Source organism: Mastigoproctus giganteus, chromosome 7, assembly GCF_048544385.1.
Source record: "Mastigoproctus giganteus isolate SK-2022 chromosome 7, ASM4854438v1, whole genome shotgun sequence".
Taxonomy (NCBI): domain Eukaryota; kingdom Metazoa; phylum Arthropoda; class Arachnida; order Uropygi; family Thelyphonidae; genus Mastigoproctus; species Mastigoproctus giganteus.
The window spans coordinates 125,316,753-125,343,297 of record NC_143581.1 but is presented as its reverse complement, the minus strand read 5'-3'; the positions used below and the strand labels follow the sequence as shown (position 1 = coordinate 125,343,297).

Sequence of the window (26,545 nt, the reverse complement as noted above, 5' to 3'; positions counted from 1 at the left end):
ATGTCACCGATCAAAGAAATGTCCCGACAGTACCATGGTCCACCGCACCATTGATTTCCAGAGTTAACACCTATTACTAACAGCAGTTGCTACTCGTTTCCATTGTTTTGGTTTGTCTGTGTGCTGGGAGTCGAAGTGTACCCAGGTTGCTAATAGCCTTTCAGCTTGCCGCTCCCCTACTATAAACGTTGTCTAATTTAATCCCTTGCGAATGACCTTAGTAATATTCTTGACTTGTAGGGTTTCGCTGCCCCATATTGCTATATTATAAGTTTTACTTTAAATTAATCTCACTTTTCTATAAAATAATATACTTGTAAGATTATATATCTTACAACATATAATAATGGTCAAGGCATGGCCATATATCTAGTTTTAAAAAAAAAAAAAAAGTTATCAAAATGTAACAGAGGCGAAAGAAATCCAGTGTGTTACACTAGTGAGAAACTATGGATTTCCACTCACTGAATTCTGTGCCTCATTACAGTCAGCACAACCTTAATGAGTAGTGAGTCAGCACAGCTTTAATGAGTAGTGAGTCAGCACAGCTTTAATGAGTAGTGAGTCAGCACAACCAAGTGCTTAATCTCAAATCATTTAATTGACACACAGGACAGTAGGAGCTTTTAGGTTCTGTTCAATCTGCATAATTCCCAACTCACACATAAAACATATATGGAAAGACAGGCAGACAGATGCCAAAGAAAAGAGAGCCTTATTCCCTTCAGGCTTCGCATTGAATTTTTTTTCTCCAGCTGGGCCACATCCAATAACAATTACATTATGAATTCCAACAGCAGTTTCTTTTTTACAGAATATTCTTAAAAGAGTTCTTTAGAGCTTAGCCCTAAATTAGGTTTCTACCTTTTAGTTTTAGGTTTTAATTTATTTATATATTAATTATAATATTCTTTTATTCTCTTAGGAAAATTATTCATTATTTTATTTATTTTGAATTTCTATAGGACTAAAAATTCTAATTGCATGTTTTGAGAGACAGTTAGCTGGAGACTGGCATCGCATAGCATACTGTATACGTGAGCTGGGTAATAAATTACAAGGTTTGTTATATTTTATAATTGTGCACATGATTTTTGAATAAAGATATTTGAGTTTTATTTATTTTTATTAACATAGGGTGAATCAGAATTATGTATACACAATTTAACAATCCATATTCATGAATTAGATGACTGATTTGTATTATTTATTTTTTTCAGATTGGCTGTAACCAAAGAAATGACTGAGAGCAAACAGTTAACTTTTGATGAGAGAAAGGCAATTTTTAAATGGTACTGGAAATTTGAAAACATAGAGGTTCAACATGCATGGGAAACACAATATGGAACAAAGGCCTACTCATCTAATTGCCCATCTGTGTGAAAAATTTGAGGAAATGGAACCGTGCACAATATTAATAAGACAAGCAGCGGGAAGAAAACAACATCAAGAAATATCAAAAATGTTGAAGATGTCATGAATGCATTTGAACATCCCCAACAAGACACTGTTCACAAGAACTTTAAATGATTCAGTTAAGAGTATTAAGAATCTTAAAGGAAATAAATTTGAAGCATTTTAAACCTTGATTACTGCATTAAATACAGGAAAATGATACAGATTGGTGAACAATTTTGGGAGTGGTATTGTCATAAAAATGGTGGAATCAGCACTTTTAAGGAAGCAGTTGTGTTTACTGGGCCAGTAAAAATCCTTGCCTCACTTTCAGAAAGATGTTAACCTTCCAGGGATAACCGTGTAGATGAGAATCTCCTCTCACAGATTGGACCTCACAGATTCAATGGTACTGTTCTGAGGAGAGTTATCTTGAAATGTTAAGGAATTAACATCGTTTAATGGCACAAAAGGTGATTATTGTTTATACACATTGGCACTAATGATAATAAGCGTAAGAGAATGGTGGAATTACTTAACAAGTACAGGTCAATGTTGAAAAAAAGCCACAAGTTATTGATGAATTTGAAAGTCTTAGATTCTGGCCAGACATGATAGGAAGTAGTATATGCGGAGAGCCTTGTCAATCAGCCCTGGAATATTTGCTGATGCTATCGAGGCAGTGTTAGGTGGGTTGGAAAACTGCTAGCTTGGGGGAATACATGAACTAATAGATTAACAGTAGCCACTGGCAGTGGTGAAAATTATTCATGCACTGCTTCTATTGGAATGAGCAGCAGCTTGAAAAACAAAATGCAGAGGATTTCAGAGACTGCTAGGAGTCATTGCAGTACAAGTAACCACATGGGCTTGTGTTAGGGTAGCTAAGAATAAGAACATGTGCATGTATACTTGCATGTATACCGGTGCTAGGAGTTTAGTAAATAAATTTGATGAATTTGAGGGGCTGGTCAAAATATTAAGGGCCGATATTGTTGGGATATCAGAGATGTGGTGTCCCACAGATGTAAGGAATGCAGAATATAATTTGGTGAGTACAGTGCGTACAAAAAGGACAGACAGGATAGGAAGGGAGGAGGGGTTATGCTGTTAGTTTAGAAACACATAAAATCTAAGCCAGTGAATCCAGTTGACATGGATGGACAGTGCAATGTGGAGTCAGTTTGGTGTGATATAAACATTGTGAAAGCAAAAATGAGGGTAGGAGTGTGTTATAAGCCTAATGACTCTGATGAGTAGAACAAACAACTGTACAGAGAAACAGAGTGGGCCAGTAATTCAGAATTCTTATAATGGGGGATTTTAACTTCCCAGATATTGACTGGAACTTATGGGTTGGTCACTCAAATACTAACAAGACTTTTGTGGATTTATTGGATGATTGTTTTCTGCAGTAGCATGTTCGAGAGGCAGCCAGAGGAGAAATGCTCTTGATCTGATTATCAGCAGTGATTATCCATGCATTAAGAATCAGCAGATAAAAGAACAACTAGGTGGCAGTGATCACAGTGTACTGATGTGGGATTTACTTAAAGATGTAACTACCATCAGGGGTAAAGAGAAGGGATTTTGCTTTCGTAAAGGTGACTGCAGTGGTCTAAGACAATTTTTAAATTCTATACAGTGAGACCAACTGATGACATTACTAACAGCAAATTCTAAATGGGAAGCATTCAAGGAAGTAATATTGCAAGCTACTAGGCACTTCATATACCAACTAAGAGATACTATTCAAGGTTTAGGCTTAAATGTACGTCAGATGGACGAATGAGACTTGTGGTAGAGAAGAAAAATGCATGTGATGCGGCCCTGAGTGGCAAGCGAGTGTCTATAACACTTCTTGAGTGATTTGAAAGTGATTTTCTTAAAAGAGTGATTGATCGTAGTTGAGCATTATTTTTGTAATTTTCAAAGTTATCTAATTTTGCTCTTGTAAAGTAAAGAAGTTAGCTTATTTAACAGAAAGAAACGCCGCCATTCCTCTTGTATATAAGACTAACCTACTAACACTAACGACCTATCTCTTGCTCACTGGTGGCACCGCTCCTGCCTCCGCAGGGCTAGAAACCTGGGAGAAGAAATCAACTTTACACGGCTAAAAGGAGCAATGATCGACAGCACAAAGCAGTCTAACTATGGATCTCTTGATCCAGATCCAAATAGACATGACAATCATGATAATTTGAATACATACCATGGCAAGAGACAAAAAAAAAGAAGGGACAGATTTTTCTGCTCCTGTCTTTTTAATATTGCATTCCTCCACAGACCAAACATTGAGTAAGTTCTCTCCATTTTTGATTCGGATATTTCGCTGGTCCTGTGCCAACCTGCACTGGACCAGCGTGGCAGATTATGGTCCATTTCCCTCAACATGAGTTGCCGAGGAGGCGTCCATCCTGCAGTGGGTTGATAATGGCTGCAGTTTACCCTTTATTTATTTATTTTTTTCCACAAGAGACATTTAGAAGTCTTTTGGCTGCACATGGAGGACCAACATCATATTAGGTAGGTGGTCATAATGTTTTGGCTCATCGATGTATCTACCTTTGGTGGAATTCCCACAAAGGTTACACGACATGCAACCTTGAACTCATCTAAATGGGTAATGTCAGAATGGGAGCTCCTAAATGTATCAGAGAATGAACTTGTCTGGTAATTAGGCAACCAAAATGTAGTCTGTGCAACAAGAATTGTTATCAAAAAATATGGAGATCCTGACCCTACTCGGACAGTCATACTGACATTTAAATCACCAAATTTCCCCACAACTGTAAAAGCTGGATACCTCAGATGCATAAATTCCCAACCCAGTCCAGTGCTTTAAGTACCAAAAATTCGGCCATTCGCAAAATTGTGTGCAGAGAGTCACTTGAGCTTCTTGCGGTTCAAAAGAACTCACACATACAGATTGTAACAGTGAAACCCAAAACTGTCCTAATTGCCCTGGTAATCATTCTGCCTTCTCTAAGGACTGCATCCCATGGAATGAGAGAAGAACATTCAGAAATATAAGATAGAGAACAAAGTGTCTTATCAAGAGGCAAAGAAACACTTTGCAATTCCTACTAAATCAACTATGTATGCGTCAGTTACTCAACAACCACGCTTAGTATCAACTCAGACTGACTGGTCAGTCCCTCCAAATATCTCGATATCTGGTTGGGCAAAATCAGTACTGTCTTCATCAAATGAACAATCTCCCTCCAAGTATGCAACTCAAGAAGTAAATACACTGGTAACAATACTTGCAGATAAGAACCCCAATCAGCAACTGAAAGTACAAACCAAGAGCTTGAAAGAACTGATACGTCAAAATTCAGGTCTGATGCCATGGACTTCGATGAAAAAGTAGGTGAAGATGACATAGTTCTTGAAATTCATCCAGAAGATTACGCTGACACAGGCAGACCAGTTTTCTCAAAGAAGGAAAAAGGAAAAATAGACAGGCGTAAGCAAACTATCTCACGGAAGTTAGCAGACATCATTTAAAACCAAACAGTGGATACAGTTTTTCAGTAGATTTGTCATGGGCTCTATGCTAACTTAGATGACTTTTATGATCTCCTATCTGAATATTTGAATATACAGGCACTCCCTGGCTTACAGAAATTCGACTTTACACAAGTTTTTGCCAGCTGTTGCGCAAACTTAAAAAAATCTTGGAAACATGTTTTGCATTCCGTAGGAATAAATGGAGGTATCATAATGTGACCCCAATAACACATTGTTTTTTTTTGGTAATTCGTTCCAAGACCTTGGAAATTGAAATTTTCGCGATATAACTAAGCTATATATCTCTCTAAAAGGTAATTTTTATAATGGTAATTGCACTGCCCTATAATATATATAGTATATTATAGAACATATAATATATATATTGTTATATTATATGTTCCGTTATAAGAATTACAGGCTTCTACAGGGATGGGATACACTTAAATAGACAGGGTACAAGAAAGATTATTCCTAGCACTATCGAGGTGATTTTAGGTAGGTCGGAGAACTGCTAGCTTGAGGGGGGATTCACAGACTAAAAGATTAACAGTAGCCGTAGGGAGAGGCAAAAGTGATTCTTGCACTGCTTCTATTGTTATGAACAGCAGCCTAGAGAACAAGTTGCTAGAGACTTCAAGAGCTGCTGGGAGTCATCATGGAACAAATAAATACATAGGCTGTGTTAGGGTAACTAAGAGTAAGAACAGGTGCATGTATACTTGCATGTACACCAATGCTAGAAGTATAGTAAATAAATTTGATGAATTTGAAGTGCTGATCAAGGCATCAAATGCAGATATTGTTGGGATATCAGAGACATGGTGTCACGCAGATATAAGCAGTGCAGAATTGGAATTTGGGAAGTACAATGTGTACAGAAAGGGTAGACAAGGTAGGAAGGGAGGAGGATTCTTAGTTAAGAAACTCCTGAAATCTTGTGAAGTGCATCCAGTTGACTCAACGTTGCACTGATCCAGTTGTGGACAGTGCAATGTTGAGTCACTTTGATGTGATATAAACACTGGGTAAGGGAAAATGAGAGCAGAAGTGTGTTATAGGCCTAATGACTCTGATGAGTAGAACAAACAGTTGTGCACAGAAATAGTGGGCCAGAAATAGTGTACTGGGCGATTTTAACTTTCCAGATATTGACTGGAACTTGTGGGTTGGTCACTTGCACGCTAGCAAGATTTTGGAGGATTGTTTTCTACAGCAACATGTTCGAGAGGCAAGTGCTGATAATCAGTTTGGGAGGCAATACTCTCAAACTGATTATCAGCAGTGATGATGCATTCATTAAGAATTTGCAGATAAAGGAACCACTAGGTGACAGTCATCACAGTCTACTGATGTGGGATTTACTTAAAGATGTAACTACCATCAAGGGTAAAGGAAAGGGTTTTTCTTTTCGTAAAGGTGACTACAGTGATACCTGTGGTCTCAGGCAGTTTTTGAATTCTATACAGTGGAATCAACTGGTGATGTTACCAATACTCAATTCTAAATGGGAGGCCTTCAGGGAATTAATCTTGGAAGCTACTAGCCTTTTCATTCCAACTAAGAAATACTAGTCAAGATTTAGGCCTAAATGAATGTCAGATGAACTAATGAGGCTCATTTCGGAGAATAAAAATGCATGAGATGCATATAAATTAGCCCCTCGACGTGGGCACCTGTACGTGGTGAGGGGGACCTCCCAGTGATGCTGCTGGACTTCCAGACTAGCATCACTGGGATCCAATGCCCACAGCCCAGGTTCCAGGCTTACATCAATGGAATCCGGCGTGTTTGCCGTGCGCTGCGACCTGTGGAAATTTGGAAAGGGGGATCCTGGTGGTTGAGGGGCCCAGCTTCAATACACCACTTTGGCCCCTGCTTCGACAAGACGGGTGGTCCTGGAAGGCTCGGCTAGGATCAATCGGCTAGTAGGCTTGCCTGCGAGGGTCATCCGTGTCAATGCCACGCCCCTACCCTCATGGTCCGAGGGACAGGATTCAGGCTGGCGGCGGTGCGGGTATAGTGTCTGGGTAGCCCTGGCGTTCCACTCCCGAGCGCATTTATTGCATGCCGGGTAGTGGGCGTCCCTTTGGGCTCCGTGGTGGGTGGGGAGCCCGGGCACTGAACCACTTCAAAATTTCATGAATCCTGATAAACATATTCCTTCAGGGGCCCCAACCCGGTCCCTATCTGAAAATAATAATGGAGAGGCAGATAGCATTATTGCTACAAAGAGGCAGCGAACCAAACTACCATCAGGGCCTGTCCCAAGGTTCTTAATAATGCATTCCACCAACGAAACACCGATTGGTAAAATGTCACCCTTTTTTATACAAAAAGGGTTGGATGGGTTAGCAGGTACACCCAAGTCAGTTAAGAGGCTCCGTTCTGGGGACCTCTTGATTGAAACAAAAAATGACAGGCAGTCTGAACATCTACTCCGAGTAACATCAATCGGAGGAATACCCATAACAGTGACACCACACAGAACACTAAATTCATCAAGAGGTGTCATCTCGGAGTGGGACCTTCTCAATGTCACCGAGGAGGAAATCTGCTCCGAATTAAAACCACAGGGAGTTACTGCCGTCAAGAGAATCACTGCGCGAAGGGATGGAAAAATTGTTAAAACCAGGAGTGTTATCCTGACTTTTAACTCTCCCAAACCTCCTGATGAGATTAAAGCTGGCTACATCAACTGTCCAGTGCGTCCATATGTTCCAAACCCTTTACGGTGTTTTAAATGCCAGAAATATGGACATTCTCAAATGGCCTGCCATGGAGCCCTTGCATTCGCTCGATGTGGTGCAAAGGACCATGAAACAACAGCATGTTCAGCCATGAAACCCACCTGCATTAACTGTGAAGGCGAACACCCGGCCTACTCACGAGCATGCCAGAGGTGGAAAGAAGAAAGAAGAAATTCGACGGCTGAAGGCAGAGCTAAACATATCATACCAGGAGGCAAGGAAAGCAGTGAAACCTCTCAACATCAAAAAACCTACCTACGCCCAGAAGGTAGCAGGGAGGTGTTCGATTGGGACTCAGACGGACATGTCTGTCCCTTCAAAAGAATCATTTACTCCCATCGCACGTTATCTTTTAAACTCCCAAAAACCTGCACAGAAGGACCAATCAGCTGCCACTCCTATATCGGTACCTCCTAATGCTCCACAAATAACAAAAGCAAATGCAAAAGAAAAGAATAAGAAAGGTGAAATACCACCTAGTACTCGAGAAAACATGGATGTTGAGCAGAAGGAGGTACAAGAAGACTCAGTTTTGGAGCTCTTTGCTGAGGAGGAAATGGACACTGGACAGCGTCCATACTTCCCCAGGAAGGAGAAAGCCAGAACTGAAAAAGGTAAGCCCTCAGCACCTCGGAAGCCACCTGATGGACCCACCAAGCCAAAATAATGGCTAAATTCCTACAGTGGAACTGTTGTGGATTCCGGCAAAATACTGATGACATCAAGGCACTCCTGCAAAAGCACAAACCAGCTTGCTTTTGCATACAGGAGACTTATTTAAAGGCAAATGATGACCCCACTATGCATAACATTACCATCATTCGTAAGGATAGAATTGTGGATGGTCCTGCTCACGGAGGAGTCGCAATCCTCATCGGCAACCAGTTTCCATTTCAGCCTTTGCAGCTTACAACTAGCATTGAGGCTGTAGCAATTCGCCTTTCAGTGGGGTTCTTATTAACTGTCTGCTCCGTTTATTTGCCAACTGGGATTGACATCCCCCAGAAAGGCCTTGATGATCTTATCATGCAATTGCCTTCCCCTTGTTTAATTCTTGGGGATTTCAATGGACATAATTCTCTGTGGGGTGGTGCTAACATCAATCGAGTCATAGAGCGTATGCTCACTGACAATGACCTCTCCCTCCTAAATGTGGGAACAAACACCTTCTTCCACATGCCTACCCGTACATTCTCTGCCATTGATCTTTCTATCTGCTCCCCTTCTCTCCTTCCTTCACTTACTTGGGAGGTAGAAGAAAATCCATATGGAAGCGATAACTTCCCCGTGATAACAACCCTAACTAGTGGTAGACCCTGTCTGCCATTTAGTTTACCGCGGTGGAAGATTGATCAGGCTGACTGGAATGCCTTTCAATATCTGGTAAACTTTGACATTGCTACAGTCAGTCAGGAGCCAATCAATGAAGCAGTCATGTATGTCACAGAAACGATTGTCCAAGCAGCTGCAATTGCAATCCCAAAATAATCCAGCCGGTTCCCAAACTATTTCCCAAACCTTGGTGGAATTCAGAATGCACGGCAGCAAAAAAAGCACAAAACAAAGCGTGGGGGATATTCCGCCGATATCCCACGACTGAAAATTTAATATCATTCAAACGTGCATGTGTGAAAGCGCGTTATGTACGACGTCAGAGCCAAAGGAAATCTTGGATTCGTTTTACATCTTCCATAACTCAGGCTGCTAGCTCAAAAGTAGTCTGGGATAAGATCCGGAAAATGAAGGGAAAATATTCACCATGCCCTTCAGTGATCCTCAAGCACAACGGATGTCCAATTGCAGATCGAACTGCAGTTGCAAATACTTTAGGGGAAACATTTGCAAAAATCTCTGCAATAACATCTTTTCCCGCAGAGTTTTTGGCCCTGAAAAAGAAAATTGAGAAACACCCACCGAACTTCTCTTCAAAAGGGCTTGAATCATATAACAAGCCCTTTTTACAGGAAGAGTTAAATGCAGCACTCTCTCTCATGCATGCAAGTGCTGTGGGGCCCGATGACATCCACTACGAAATGCTAAAACACCTCTCACCACAATCTAAGGATCACCTTTTAATTCTGTTTAACAGAATTTTTATCCACAAACAATTTCCGGATTCCTGGCAAAGGGCTATCGTCCTTTCTTTCCCAAAACCAGGAAAAGACCCTAGCAATCCAAGTAACTATCGTCCTATTGCTCTGACAAGCTGTTTGTGCAAAGTCCTGGAAAGAATGGTTAATGCACGCCTCGTATGGTATTTAGAAACAAATGGTCTGCTTTCCAGGACACAGTGCAGCTTCCGAAGAAATCGATCCACTCTGGATCATTTAATCCGATTGGAAACATCCATTCGTGATGCTTTTATTAAATCCGAGCATTTGATAGCAGTTTTCTTTGATATTGAAAAAGCGTACGACACAGCCTGGCGATTTGGGATCTTAAAAGACCTCTATAACTTTGGTCTTAGAGGTAACCTTCCTCTTTTTATTAAAAACTTTCTTTCGAATCGCCAGTTTCAAGTCCGTTTAGGATCTACCCTCCCTCGAGTTTTCTCTCAGGAAGAGGGAGTCCCACAAGGATCCGTTCTAAGTGTCACGCTTTTCGCAATCAAAATAAACTCTATCGCAGAACAACTTCCACCCACTGTAAACAATGCCCTCTATCTTGATGACTTTGCTATATTTTGTCACTCATGCAATATGAGGGTCATTGAAAGGCAACTGCAGAAAACCATTGACCATCTTACAGCTTGGTCTTTGGCTAATGGGTTCAGATTTTCATCACAGAAGACTGTTTGTATACACTTCTGTTGCAAACGTAATCTTCATCCTGACCCAGAATTAAGGCTTGGGCAAAATAACATCCCAGTTTTAGCAGAATTCAAATTCCTTGGACTTATTTTCGACAAAAAGCTGACATTTTTACAACATATTCATCAGCTGAGGACAAGATGTGTCAAAGGGCTTAACATCCTTCGTGCCCTTTCGTCAACTTCATGGGGCACAGATCGTTCTACCCTTCTTCGTCTTTACCGAGCACTTGTCCACTCCAAACTCGACTATGGGTCTCAGGTTTATGGTTCTGCTAGAGATAGTGCACTTCGGTGGTTAGATCCAATCCATCATCAAGCCATCTGGACAGCCACTGGAGCATTTCGCACATCTCCTGTCCAAAGCCTTTACGTTGAAGCAAATGAACCATCTCTGTCTCTTCGACGTAAGCAGTTGTCCTTACAGTATGCCTTCAAATTAAAATCCCTGCCCGATCATCCCACAGGGTCCCATCCGTTTTTGAGCCACGCTGGGAAAACCTCTACAACACCCATCGCACTGCCAACAAACCTTTTGGTATTCGCATTCAAGGGCTTCTGAATGAGCTAAACTTGATGGTAGACAACGTTGCCCAGTCACCAAGGCAGTTCTTTCCATCCTGGCATGCTTATTTTCCAACTTGCGACTTCTCCCTTAAGATCTGGGAGAAGGCTACTACACCACCATCTGTCTACCAGCAACTCTTTGCATCACATAGACAGCAGTATTCTGACTTTCTGCCAATCTATACAGATGGCTCAAAGTTAGAATGTCATGTGGGATCTGCTGTTGTGTTCCCTCACAAAACATTATCCTATAAGATCCCACAAGAAACTAGCATTTATACTGCAGAGTTGCATGCAATACAAACAGCCCTAGATCACATTAAAAATCGCGACTACCAGAGGTGTATGATTTATTGCGATTCATCGAGCGTGTTACAGGCTCTGGTATTGGTGAGTTTTAACCCTCATCCGATCCTGTCCAGGATCCGGCAGATTCTTTTTTCTCTCAAGAAATTAGAATTCGATATTCGTTTTTGCTGGATCCCAAGCCACATTGGGATCCAGGGAAATGAATCGGCTGATGCAGCTGCCAAGCCAAATCAGCCATTTCCCTGGATAATTATTGCCTGTCAGTCCCCTATACAGACTACAGGCAAATAATACGTTCTAAACTACTTTCCCAATGGCAAGATTCTTGGCATGGACTGGCCACAAATAAATTACATCACATCAAGCCTGTAATCATGCAATGGCAGTCCAGTCTACGCAGGGTCCGAACAGAGGAAGTTGTTCTTGCTCGGCTCCGCATAGGTCATAGTCATCTAACCCATTCCTACTTGCTGAGGGCGGATGACCTACCTATGTGCGAGATGTGCAATGTTATTTTAACCATCCGTCATATTTTAATAGAATGTCCTGTTTTTATAGAAGCACGATCGTATTTTACCACTTTTAATAATTTGACTGAGCCATTTACACTCAGTCAGATTATAGGTGACAGACACAATATGTCTGACGTTTTTAACTTTTTACAATTTATTAATTTTTATACAAAGATCTAAGTTTTATGCTCTTACTCTTATACCTTTTTAACATAATAATTAATTGTTTGACGTGGTAGCCTTGGCTACCAAAATGTTTAATAGCATTTTAAACCTGACTTGGCGCATTATGGCCTTAGCTGCCAATGCGCCATTAAAAACCAAAAACCAACCAGCATATAAATTAGCAGGTGACACAGAAGCCTACAGCAAATATAAGCTAGTCTGTAATCAAGTCATAAAGGAGGTTAGGCAAGCGAAGGCTGATTATGAGAAATCTTGGCAAAGGATGCAAAGAAAAACAACAAAGACTCCTTTGCTTATGTAAACTCTAAAAGGAAGGGGTGGAATCAGATCGGTCCACTTGATGTTGGTGGTTTAACTGTTGATGATTCTGCTCAGAAAGCTGACAAACTGAATGAGTATTTTGCATCTACATTCACACATCAGGAATTCTGCCAGGAAGGAGGACAGAAGTTTACAAAACTCTAACAGGGATCTAAATGATTTGGTAATAATGGAGAGCAAATTGGAGGAGAAATTGTTGAAATTAAACATAAAAAAGGCACTTGGGGCAGATGGAATCTTTCCAGTTATATTGAAGGATGCAGCGAGGGAAGCAAGCAAACCCTTAGCCATAATTATGAGAGCATCCTTAGACTCAGGGGGGGGTCCCCATGGACTTGAGATGTGCAAATGTATCCACAATTCAGAAAGGGTGATGCAAATAATTATTGACCTGTTAGTTTAACTTCTGTTCCAGGAAAAATAATGAAATCACTGGTTAAAGAAGTGATGCAAGATCACTTAGACAAGACTGCAGTAATAGTTCAGACACAGCATGGGTTTGTTAAGGGGACGTCTTGTCTGATAAATCTGATTGGATACTACAATCTGGTCACAAAGGAACTGGATGCAAAAAATAATTTTGGTATCATATACTTGGATTTAGTGGGAGACAGCAGAGAGTGGTAATAAATAGACACTGCTCTGTGTGGAGTAATATTTTAGTGGAGTCCCCCAGGGTTCGTTGCTGTGCCCATTGTTGTTTTGTGTATTTATTAATGATAATGATGAAGTTATATCAGGCTTAAAGTCCATGTTTGCAGATCATACAAAGGTTGATAGGGTTGTTAATGATAGTAAAGACAGTATGCTACTGATACAGGATCTAGAAAATTAGGTAGATGGGATGAGAAGTGACAACTGAAGTTTAATATTGACAAATGCAAAGTACTGCATATGGGTAGCAGTAACCCAAGAGAAACATACCAACTGTGTGGTACCAGACTCAGGGAGGTGGAGAATGAAAAAGACTTAGGGGTAATTGTGCAGTTGGATATGAAGTTCCCTGCAAGTATGTACTTGGTTATAACCAAGTGCATACAACACAGTTGATGCTTACTTGTACACTGATGATCCTGCCTTGTCATATCATTCTGTGCTTATTGACAGGAGAGACTGCTTCTACAGGGATGGGATACACTTAAATAGAAAGGGTGCAAAAATATTTGATGATGCTATTGAGGCAATGTTAGGTGGGCCGGAAAACTGCTGGCATTGGGATGGGGGGGTTACACAGACTAAACAGTTAACAGTGGCCGCAGGCAGAGACAAAAGTGATTTTTGCATTGCTTCTATTAGAATAGGCAGCAGACTGGAAAGAAGGTAATGGAGATTTCCAGGAACTGCTAGGAGTCATAGTGGAACAAGTAAATACCTGGGCTGTGTTAGGGTGGCTAGGAGCAGGAACAGGTGCATGTATACTTGCATGTACACCAATGCTAGAAGTATAGTTAATAAATTTGATGAGCTTGAAGTGCTAGTTAAGATATCAAAGGCAGATATTGTTGGGATATCAGAGATGTGGTGTCACACAAATATAGGCATTGCAGAGTTGGAATTTGGGGAGTACAATGTGTATAGGAAGGATAGACAGCATAGGAAGGGAGGAGAAGTTATGCTGTTAGTTAAGAAACATAAAATATAAGGAAGTGCATCCAGTTGATGGTGGTGGATAATGCAGTGTTGAGTCTGTTTGGTGTGCAATAAGCACTGGGTAAAGAAAAATGAGAGTAGGTGTGTGTTATAGGATTATGAATTTGATGAGTATAATGAGCAAGTGTGCAGAGAAATAGAGTGGACCAGTAAATCAGAATGTTTTATAATGGGAGATTTTAACTTTCCAGATATTGACTGGAATTTATGCATTGGTCACTTGCCTGTTAGCAACACTTTTGTCAATTTATTGGATGACTGTTTTCTACAGCAACATGTTCGAGAGGCAACCAGAGGGAGTAATACTCTTGATCTTATTATCAGTAGTGATTCTTCATGCATTAAGAATCTGCAGATAAAGGGACTACTGGGTGACAGTGATCACAATGTATTGATGTGAGAATTATTTAAAGATGTAACTACCATCAAGGCTAAAGGGAAGGGCTTTTGCTTTCGTAAAGGTGACTACAGAGGTCTCAGACAGTTTTTAAATTCTGTACAATGGGATCATCAGATGATGTTACAAACAGTGAATTCTAAATGGGAAGCCTTCAGGAACTTAATTTTCGAGGATACTTGGCTTTTCATTCCAACTAAGAAATACTGTTCAAAGTTTAGGTATAATTGGATGTCAGATGAATTAATGAGGCTAGTGGCAGAGAAGAAGAATGTATGGGATGCATATAAAGTATCAGGCAATACAGAAGCCTATGGCAGATATAAACCAGTCAATAACCAAGTCGCAAAGGAGGATAGGCAGGCAAAGGCAGATTATGAGAAATCTTTGACAAAGTATGCAAAGAAAAACAGCAAGGAGTTCTTTACTTATGTAAACTCTAGAAAGAAAGGGATGAATCAGATTGGACCATTTAACATAGATGGGTTGACTATTTATGATAATGCTCAGGTAGCTGATAAACTGAATGAGTATTTTGCATCTACATTCACACATGAGGAGTTATTCAATGAGGGAAGTGCCAGAAGTTAATCAAATGTAAACAGGAAGCTAAGTGATTTTGTAATAACTGAGAGCAAAGTGGAGAAGAAATTGTTGAAGTTAAACATAAGGAAGGCACCTGGAGTGGCTGGGATCTATCTAGTTATATTACAGGAGGCAGCAAAGGAAGTAAGCAAACTCTTATCCATAATTATGAGAGTTTCCTTGGACTCAGGGGATGTGTCCAAATGTATCACCAATGTATCACATATAAAACATATTTGTAAAAGTTGTCTTAGGAAACTAAATCTTCTCAGAGTAATTTCTTCTATGTCATGGAGTGCAGATTGTTACATGTTGTTACATCTATATCATTCGCTGATCAGATCCCGGTTAGACTATGGGTCTCCTGCATGTGACTCAGCCAGGCCAAGTGTACTGAAATGGCTTGATCCCATACATCATAGTATTTTTAATCACCAATTTTAAGCCTCTATACCGAAGCCTACGAACCACCGCTAAAACTTTGGCGAGAAGTTCTGTTACTAAATTGTGCAGCCAAAATCAGCATCAAAACCCAGCTATGGCAAATGCCTCTGGTACATATTGATAGACATTTCCAGCAATGGAGAAAGAATAACCTTTCAGATATCAACATTAGACAAATGCATATGGCTCACTCCACCGAGTTTAGCAGTTTCATTCAACTATATACAGATGGAATCGAGACTGGTAGTAAAGTTGGCACAGCTGTAGTACTGCCAAATGCCATAATCTCCAGACAGCTCCCCTTAGAATGCAGTACTTATACGTCTGAGTTATATGGTATTCTATTAGCCCTTAAGAATATAAAAGAAGCTGCATATACTCAATCCATCATATATACAGACTTGTTAAGTGCTGTTAATGCTCTACAGTGTAAATCCTCCCCTAGTCATCCTCTGATGCAGAAAATTTGGGTGCACAGTTATTAGAACTTCATGGACAGCTAATAATATTTTTTTGGATCCCTGGATATGTTGGAAATGAACAGACAGATCTAGTTGCTAAAATGGCTACAAATGTGATGCCATCTAATCTCAGGACTCCTTATATTGACCATAAATCCTTTATCAAACAGACATATGAAGAATAGTGGACACACATGTGGAAAGATCAAACAAATAATAAAAATTTTGAAATCAAGAGAGAACCAAAATAGTCGCAATCTGGCCTGAGATGAAACAGAAAGGAAGAAACCATATTAACCGCCTTACACATTGGTCATACATTCCTCACTCTCAGCTATCTACTAACAAACAATGACCCTCTACAATGCAGTAACTGTTTATGCCCATTCACAGTAAAGCATATCATCATAGAATGCCTGCTATATCAAAAAAGAATGGTAAACAGCATTTTCCTCTAATTTTCATAATTGTAATCAGTTAACTCTACAGTGTGTCGTAGGAGATCGAGAGAACATGGATGATATTTTTATTTTCCTAAAATTGATAAATAAATATCACCTTATAAATGTGATCTTTATTGTAAGGTGCACAGGTACATGCAGGTACCCCAACTTTACAACACCCTTCAATGCACTAGGCCAGTGGTTATCTGAACCCCTATCACATGTAAGAAAAACAAAGAAAATATCAGACAGTAATTAGTGCTTTATAGCCTAAGATGCTGATGCACCAACAAATCTCACAACAACAGCATGAGATGCATATAAATATTAGGCAACACAGTAGCCTATGGTATTTATAAGCTATTCTGTAATCAAGTCACAAAGAAGGTTAGGCAAGCGAGAGCAGACTATGAGAAATCTTTGGCAAAAGATGCAAAGAAAAACAACAAAGACTACTATACTTGTGTAATCTCTAGAGGGAAGAGGATAAATCAGATTGGTCCATGTTATATCGATAGTTTGGCTGTTGATGTTTCTGTTCAGGTAGCTGACAAACTAAATGAGTATTTTGCATCTACATTCACATGTGAGGAGTTATATAGAGAGGGGAATGCCAAAGGTTTAGCAAACTCTAACAAGGAGCTAAAGGATTTTGCAATAACTGAGAGCAAAGTGGAGGAGAAATTGTTGAAGATAAACATAAGAAAGTCACCTGAGGTGGATGGGATCTATCCAGTTATATTAAAGGAGGCAGAAAAAGAAGTAAGCAAACACTTAGCCATAATTATAAGAGCAGCCTTGGATTCAAGGAAGAACCTCCCCACACGCACACTGGAGATGTGTAAATGTGTCCCCTATTCACAAAGGGGTTTAAAAAGGTGACAGAAGTAATTACAGACCTGTTAGTTTAACTTCCGTTCTTAGGAAAATTATGCAGCCATTCATTAAAGAAATTGGTGCAACATCATCTAGAAAAGACTCCAGTTATATTTCAGACACAGCATTTGGTTTATTAAGGGAAAATCTTGTCTGATCAATTTGATTGGATACTATTAGCATTAGCATTAGTAGAGGCATATGATGCAAGAAAGCAAGCTTATGCAGCATCAGCCAAAAAAAAAAAAAAAACCCCTTCCACTTCACCCCTCCATTCATTCGAAATACCTGTCCAGCTGAGCCTTAAATTTATTTAGGCTATCAACTTCCACAACAAGGGATGGAAGTCTGTTCCACCAACCAACTACCTGCTGGCTAAAGGCAAATTTCTGCACATCTATCCTACATCTGTCTTTCCTCAATTTCAATTTACGCCGTCTCAGGTGATTATTCTGAGCAAGAGGCAGTATCCCATCAGCATTGAGCATGCTCAAACCATTCATGGCTTTGTACACCTCTATCAGATCATCTCGCCGGTGCCTAGTCTCCAGACACTGTAATTTGCAAAACTTAAGCCTTTCTTCGTAAGAGCAACCCTTCGTTCCGTTCACTAACCTTGTTGCCCTTCTCTGTACTCGTTCCAGCAGCTCTACATCCTTCTTGAAATGAGGCCTCTAGACCTGTATACAGTACTCAAGGTGCAGCCTGACCATTGCCTTATACAAGGGAATAATCACATCCCTATCGCTGCTAGAAAAATTCCTCTATATCATTGATAAGACACCATGAGCTACTCTTGCAGCCCGTCTGCACTGCTCAGAGAACTTCATATCTGCCTGCACAATTACCCCCAGGTCCTTTTCATTCTCTACCACTGTCTCAGGAGTTGATACATTGCTCTGGGGTTGCTGTTTCCCATATGTAGTACTTTACATTTGTCAGTGTTAAATTTCATTTGCCACCTCTCAGCCCATCTGCTCAACCTTTCCAGATCCCGTTGCAGCAGCATAGCATCAGTAGCGTCCTTAACAACCCTGCCAACCTTTGTATCATCTGCAAACTTGGACATTAAGCTTGATATACTATCATCAATATTATTTATAAATACAGAAAACAACAATGGACCCAACACTGAACCCTGAGGGACTCCCCTAATAACATTAGTCCACGATGAGCAGTGTCCATTAATTACCACTCTCTGTCTTCTGCCACTCAACCATCCCTTTATCCATAGCAGCAATTTGCTTCGAATGCCACACTGCTCCAATTTGTGCAGCAGTCTTCCATGTGCAACAATATCAGAAGCTTTTCTAAGATCCAAATATATAATATCAAAGTTATTCCCTGCATCCAATTCTTTTGTGACTACATCATAGTATCCAATCAAATTGGCCAGGCAAGACCTTGCCTTAACAAATCCATGCTGTGTCTGAGCTATAACTGAATTCTTGTCAAGATGATGATGCAGTGCTTCTTTAACCGTGCTTCCATTAATTTTCCTGGAACAGAAGTTAAACTCACAGGTCTATAATTACTTGTGTCAGCCTTTGATCCTCCTTTGTGAATTGGGGTTACATTTGCACATCTCCAGTCTGTGGGTACCTCCCCCGAGTCAAAGGAAGCTCTCATAATTATGGCTAATGGATTGCTTACTTCCTTTGCTGCCTCCTTTAATATAACTGGATAGATCCCATCCACCCCAGGTGCCTTTCTTGTATTTATCTTCAACAATTTCTCCTCCACTTTACTCTCAATTATTACAAGATCATAAGTTAAATGCCAATGTTTACTTCATCTATGGTATTCCCCTTCCTGAATAACTCTTCATGTGTGAATGTAGATGCAAAATATTGATTTAGTTTGTTAGCTTCCTGAGCAGGATCATGAACAAGTAAACCATCGATATCAAGTGAACCAATCTGATTTATCCCCTTCCTTCTAGAGTTACATAAGTAAAGAACTCCTTGCTGTTTTTCTTTGCATCCCTTGCCAAAGATTTCTCGTAATCTGCCTTCACCTGCCTAACCTCCTTTGTAACTTGGTTACAGATCAGATTATACCTATCATAGGCTTCTTTGTCACAAGTTAATTTATATGTATCCCATGCATTTTTCTTCTCTGCTATATGTCTCATCAGTTCATCTGACATCCATTTAAGCCTTAACCTTGAATAGTATTTCTTAGTTGGTATGTAAAGCCAGTAGCTTCCAAGATAAGTTCTTTGAATGCTTCCCATTTTGAGTTTGCTGTTGGTAATATTATCAGTTGGTCCCACTGTATAGAATTTAAATAATGTCTCAGACCATCGTAGTCGCCTTTACGAAAGCAATAACCCTTCCCTTTACCCCTGATGGTAGTTGCCTCCTTGAGTAAATCCCACTTCAGCACACTGTGATCACTGCCAGCTAGTGGTTCGTGTATCTGCAGATTCTTAATGCATGAAGATTCACTACTGATAATCAAATCAAGAGTATTGCTCCCTCTAGTTGCCTCCCGAACATGCTGATTTAGAAAACATTCATCCAATAAATCCACAAAAGCCTTGCTAGTGTGTGAGCGACCAAAACACAAATTCCAGTAAATCAGAGAGTATAATCCCCCATTATACTCTCTGATTTACTGGCCCACTCTATTTCCCTGTACAGTTTCTTATTATACTCATCAGAGTCATTAGGCCTATAGCACACTCCTACTCTCAATTTTATCTCCCAATGCTTATGTCACACCAAACTGACTCGACACTGCACTGTCCAGCGATGTTGACTGGCTTCACTTCCTTGGATTTTATGTGTTTCTTAACTAATAGCATAACCCCTCCTCCCTTCCTATCCTGTCTATCCTTTCTGTAGATGTTGTACTCCCCAAATTCCAGTTCTACAATACTTATATCTGTGTGACACCACGTCTCTGATATCCCAACAATATCCGCCTTTGATGCTTTGAGCAATACGTCAAATTCATCAAATTTATTTACTAGACTCCTAGCATTGTGTACACGCAAGTATACATGCACCTGTTCTTTTTCTTAGCTACCCTAACACAACCCATGTGTTTACTTGTACCCTAATGACTTCCAGCAGTCTCTGAAATATCCTGCATCTTATGTTCCAGGCTGCTGCTCATTCCAATAGAAACAGTACAAAAATCACTTTCACCTCTGCCAGTGGCTACTGTTAATCTATTAGTCCTTGTATCACCCCCTATCTAGTAGTTTTCCGACCCACCTAACACTGCCTCGATAGCATCAGCAAACATCCTTGCACCCTTTCTATTTAAGTGTATCCCATCCCTGTAGAAGCATTCTCTCCTGTTAACAATTACAGACCAGGCTGAAAAAAATTCTACCCCCTTGAGCCTTGCACAATCTTTCCAGGGCCGAATTGATCGACAGGGCTCTCATCATATACTCTCTCCTATCGTGTCTGGGCAGAAATCATGTGGTCATAAAGGAACTGGATGCAAAAAATAATTTTGAGGTTATATACTTGGATTTTAGGAAAGCTTTTGATACTGTTGTATTTGGAAGGCTGCTGTTTAGATTGGAGCAGTATGGCATTAAGGGCAAATTACTGTTATGGATATAGGGATGGTTAAGTGGCAGAAGAGATTGAGTGGTAATCAGTGGACACTGCTTTTCATGGACTAATGTTATTAGTGCATTCCCATAGGATTTGGTTGCTGTATTTGTCAATGATATTGATGAAGGTATATCAGGCTTAATGTTCAGTTTTGTAGACAATACGAAGGTTGGCAGGGTTGGTAATGACAACACGCTATTGCAACAGGATTTAGAAAATTTTTGCAGATGGGCTGAGTTAAATAAATATCTGTTTATACTCCGGCACGACAACCTAGTCAGTAGAGTTTACAATAAATCGTTAATACAAATATTTATCATATTTAGTAGTCCCGGGCTTGAATCCCGGTCCACTGAAGGAACACGTGCTATGCACTCTCGCTCCTGGCCACTCGGCTAAATGAGTCCTCGATGGGCTGAAAGGTGGCAACTGAAGTTTAATGTTGACAAATGCAAAGTATTGCATATGGATTGCAATAACCCCACAGTAACGTCCCAAGTGTTTAGTACTACATTCAGGTTAGTGGAAAATGAAAAAGACCTATAGGTAATTGTGCAGTCAGATATGAAGCTTTCTTAGCAGTGCACACAAGCTCACAGAGCAGCTTGTGAGGTATTATCGTGATATACAGGAATTCTTATAGCATAGATAAAGAGGTGATTATCCCCTTGTATACGTCAATGGTCAGGCCACACCTTGAGTGCTGCATACAAGTCTGGGAGCCTCATTTTAGCAAGAATGTAGAGCTGCTGGAATGAGTACAGAGAAGGACAACGAGATTGGTGAGGCAAACAGGGAGTTGGTCTTACTAAGAAATACTTTAGTTCTTCAAATTGCAATGTCTTGGGACTAGTTATCTGTGAGGTGATATTATTGAGGTGTATAAGGCCTTTGAATGGTTTGAACAAGCTTAATGCTGTTGGGATTCTTCCTCTTGCTCAGATTATGCACCTGAGGGGGCATAAATTCAATTTGAGAAAAGAAAGTTGTAGAATAGATGTACAGAAATTTTCCTTTAGCAGCAGGTGGTTGATTGCTGGAACAAACTTTCATCAGTCATTGTGGAAGTTGATAGCTTAAATAAATTCAAGGAAGAACTGGACAAACTTGGATGGGTGAAATGGGAAGGGGTTTTTTTTTTTTTTTGACTGATGCTGTATAAGCTTGCTTTCTTGCATCATATGCCTCTACTAATGCCAATGCTAAATGACTGCACATATAATATTAAAAAAATATAGCAAGTAGAGGATGGATGTCAAGATGGATGAGTACAGGGTTGGCCAGTTTAATGGAGCAGAAGAAAGGTGTCAATGTAAAGTTACAGAGCGATGAAAAGTGCTGAAGTCTACAACAGCTTAAAAGTTGAACCGTAATAGTACTACAGAAAAGGTTAGGGTAGCCAAGGCTTAGTGTGAGAATACAATGGCTAACGGAGTAAGGAATGGAGACAAATAATTTTTCCTTTATGTGAATACAAGGAAGAAGAAAAAGAATCAGATTAAAACCTTGTGTAATGGGGTGTGCAAATGTCTTTGATAATTATTATTATTATTATTATTATTAATAGCCATATGGTGCAAGGAAGCCTGAGGCTTATGCTGCACCAGGGAAAAAAAAAAAAATTCCCAAGTTACCCTGAGAGAGAAAGAGTCAAAAGTAGAAGGGAATCACCAAAAAAATGAAGAATGATGATACCCAGCTCAGGACCCTGGGTGTGCCAAGCCCATATTCACCAGATGTGAGCCCCCGGGGTTAAATGCTACTGACGTTGCTGATAAATTGATTAGGTACTTCACATTGATCTTTACTGACAAAAGACCCCTCATGGTGAGGAGAGTCTGTACAAATGAAGCTGAGACATATGAAATTAGCAATTTTGAAATTACACGTGATCGTTTATTTGAAAAACTTTTCATGATTGTTTATGAGTAAAACTTTTGAGATTGAAGATAAATAGAATTCCTGGAGATGATAACATATAACTGATAATTTTGGTCAGTTATATGCTATCATTGAGTCACTGAGATTATAATCAGACTTGGGAAAGATTCCTTTGGATTGCAGAAATGCCTACATGTAACTAATACGTTAGAGTGAATTCAGAAACTGCAGACCAGTTAGTCCGACTTTAGTGGCGGGAGATTAAGATTTGTGGCAATGATTAAGAGTGCAATCCAGGGACATTTATACAGAAATGTGATTTTGAAGGAGTCACAACATAGTTTTGTTAAGGGGAAAATCATGTTAAACTATCCTGGTTAGCTATTTTTACACAGTTACTCCTGAGCTGGATGTTCGAAATAATTTTGACATGGTTTATTTGGATTAACAAGGCATTTGACTGAGTCTCTTGTGAGAGGTTACTGTATAAGCGGAAACATGGTGGGATTACTAGAAAGATTCTAGGATGGATCACAGATGGCTGCAATTAATATACAGTGAAACTTCCCTTTAACGGACAGCCATGGGGAATGAAAATGTGTCCGTTAGAGAGAAGTCTCCGCTAACAAGAAGTCTGAGGGAGAAAAAAAAAAAAAAAGAAAGAAAGAAAAATCGTTAAACGTTTAACGTAAAATTAAATTAAAATATATACAGATTTTGAACAATATTTTTGTAAATAATATACAATTACATACACAAGAGATAAAGAAAAATCGTTAAACGTTTAATGTAAAATTAAATTAAATTATATACAAATTTTTCACAATGTTTTTGTAAATAATATGCATACAATTGTGCTATGCATATTATGACTTTATCTTAAGAAAAATGCATACATTAATCACTTATTTTCTTCTGCACCTTCTTCCAGCTGATAATTTTGTTTTCAACATTTGTTTGGAGTGAAGAAATCATCGAAAGTCCTTCAGTATCTTCTTCAGCGGCGAAAAACATTTTTAAACGATTGATTTGTATGAGCGCTTCTTCTGTTTTCATCGGTGGTTCGTCGTTAATATGATCTTCAACAGAATGACCTCCTTCCATTTCTTCATCCTCATGAGGAACTTCTTGAAAAATATTGATGATAATGTCGTTGATATCTAGAGCACCATCTTCTGTAGTGAGGTTTGAGTCTATATCTTTGTAGCCAGGGTCACTTGTAGCGGAAGTATCGTACATTATCAATAGATGTTGAAGTTCTCGTTCTTCTTGGTGCTCCACGTTGCTGTTCACAACTTCAATTTTTATGTTTGAGAAGCCAGACTTTACAAAACAGTTCACGACAGTTTGTTTTCTAATTGCGTTTACTGAAGATGAAATCCATTGAATCGCATCTAGGATGCTGATTTTCTTTGCAAGGTCACTCGCACATGTTACATCGTTCATGTTTGCAATGAGATGTCTTAAAACACGTTTTCTGTAGTGAAGTTTAAAATTTTTTATTATCCCTTGATCCAAGGGATGACACTCTGCAGATGTGTTTGGTGGCAGAAAAACGATTTGAATGTTGGACAATTCAATGTGCAGGTGAGATGCAGCCTTATCCATGAAAAGAATAATTTTTCTGTTTTGACGAATCATGTTTTGGTTAAAGTGACTTACCCATTTGCTCATGATATCTCGTGTCATCCACGCTTTTTTATTAGACTTCCAGTCAACATTCAAAAGATTCAAATTTATGCCCTTGAAACAACGAGGATTTTGTGGTTTTCCTATAACAAGAGGTTGTTCAAAGTCTCCCAGCATATTTGTACACAATAGTACAGTCAAGCGTTCCTTAGAAATTTTTCCGCCCTGGCACTTTTCGTTTTTTAGACTCATTGTTTTTGCAGGAAGAGCTTTAAAAAACAACCCTGTTTTGTCACTGTTGTAAATATCCTCAGCTTCAAAATCACGACATAACTCTTCCAATTTGTCGGTCCACTCTGTTACAACCCCAGTATCAACAGATCCACCTTCACCACTTACGGTTTTCCAAGAAATTTTATGCCGAGTTTTGAACTTGTCTAGCCATCCCACAGAAGCTTTGAACTCATTTACTCCCATAAATTTCGTAAGCACTAAAGCCTTTTCCCTAATAATAGGCACATTAATGGAAATTTTTTTAGCATGTGCGCGACAAAACGTCAAATTCGTCTTTGGGGTGCAAAATTCGCGACAAATTCGTCTTTGGGGGGGAGACAAAGACGAATAGATTAACAGTAACCACCGGCAGAGGTGAAAGAGATTCTTGCACTGCTTCTATTGGAATGAGCAGAAGCCTGAAAAACAAGATGCAGTATATTTCAGAGACTGCCTGGAGTCATTGCGGTACAAGTAAACACATGGGTTGTGTTAGGGTAGCTAAGAATAGAAATAGGTGCATGTATACTTGCGTGTACACCAATGCTAGGAGTTTAGTAAATAAATTTGATGAATTTGAGGTATTGCTCAAAACATCAAAGGCAGATATTGTTGGGATATCAGAGACGTGGTGTCACACAGATATAAGGAATGCAGAACTGGAATTTGGGGAGTACAACGTTTACAGAAATGATAGACTGGATAGGAAGGGAGGAGGGGTTATGCTACTAGTTAAGAAATACATAAAATCCAAGGAAGTGAAGCCAGTGGACATCGCTGGACAGTGCAGTGTCGAGTCAGTTTGGTGTGACATAAGCATTGGGAGATCAAAATTGAGAGTAGGAGTGTGCTATAGGCCTAATGACTCTGATGAGTATAATAAGAAACTGTACAGAGAAATAGAGTGGGCCAGTAAATCAGAGAGTCTTATAATGGGAGATTTTAATTTCCCAGATATTAACTGGAATTTGTGGGTTGGTCACTCACACACTAGCAAGGCTTTTGTGGATTTATTAGATGATTGTTTTCTACATCAGCATGTTCGGGAGGCAACTAGAGGGAGGAATACTCTTGATTTGATTATCAGCAGTGATTCTTCATGCATTAAGAATCTGCAGATAAATGAACCACTAGGTGGCAGTGATCACAGTGTGCTGAAGTGGGATTTACTCAAAGAGGTAACTACCATTAGGGGTAAAGGGAAGGGTTATTGCTTTCGTAAAGGCGACTACGATGGACTGAGACAGTATTTAAATTCTATACAGTGGGACCAACTGATGATGTTACCAACAGCAAATGCAAAATGGGAAGCATTCAAAGAACTTATCTTGGAAGCTACTAGGCTTTACATACCAACTAAGGAATATTGTTCATGGTTTAGGCCTAAATGGATGTCAGATGAACTGATGAGGCATATGGCAGAGAAGAAACATGCATGGGATACATACAAATTAACACATGACACAGAAGCCTATGATAGATACAAGTTGATCTGTAACCAAGTTACAAAGGAGGTTAGGCAGGCGAAGGCAGATTACGAGAAATCTTTGGCAAGGGATGCAAAGAAAAACAGCAAAGAGTTCTTTACTTATGTAAACTCTAGAAGGAAGGAGATGAATCAGATTGGTCCACTTGATATCGATGGGTCAACTGTTGATGATCCTGCTTAGGTAGCTAACAAACTAAATGAATATTTTGCATCCACATTCACACATGAGGAGTTATTTAGCGAGGGGAAAGCCAGAGGTGTATTGAACTCTAGCAGTAAGCTAGAGAATCTTGTAATAACTGAGAGTAAAGTGGAGGAGAAATTGTTGAAGATAAACACAAGAAAGGCACCCGGGGTGGATGGGATCTATCCAGTTATATTAAAGGAGGCAGCAAAGGAAGTAAGCAAACCCTTAGCCATAATTATGAGAGCTTCCTTGGACTCAGGGGAGGTACCCACAGACTGGAGATGTGC

General features: G+C 39.7%; 1 protein-coding gene across 1 annotated transcript in view; it reads left to right on the top strand.

Annotated features, from left to right (window-relative positions):
- The window catches only part of unc80 (unc80, NALCN channel complex subunit), a 1,843,891-nt gene that overhangs the window by 1,671,589 nt on the left and 145,757 nt on the right, over nt 1-26,545 (top strand). Inside the window, exon 58 of the mRNA XM_090378420.1 lies at nt 966-1,061. Coding sequence (XP_090234546.1) covers nt 966-1,061 — 96 coding nt within the window. The remainder of the gene's footprint in view (nt 1-965; nt 1,062-26,545) is intronic.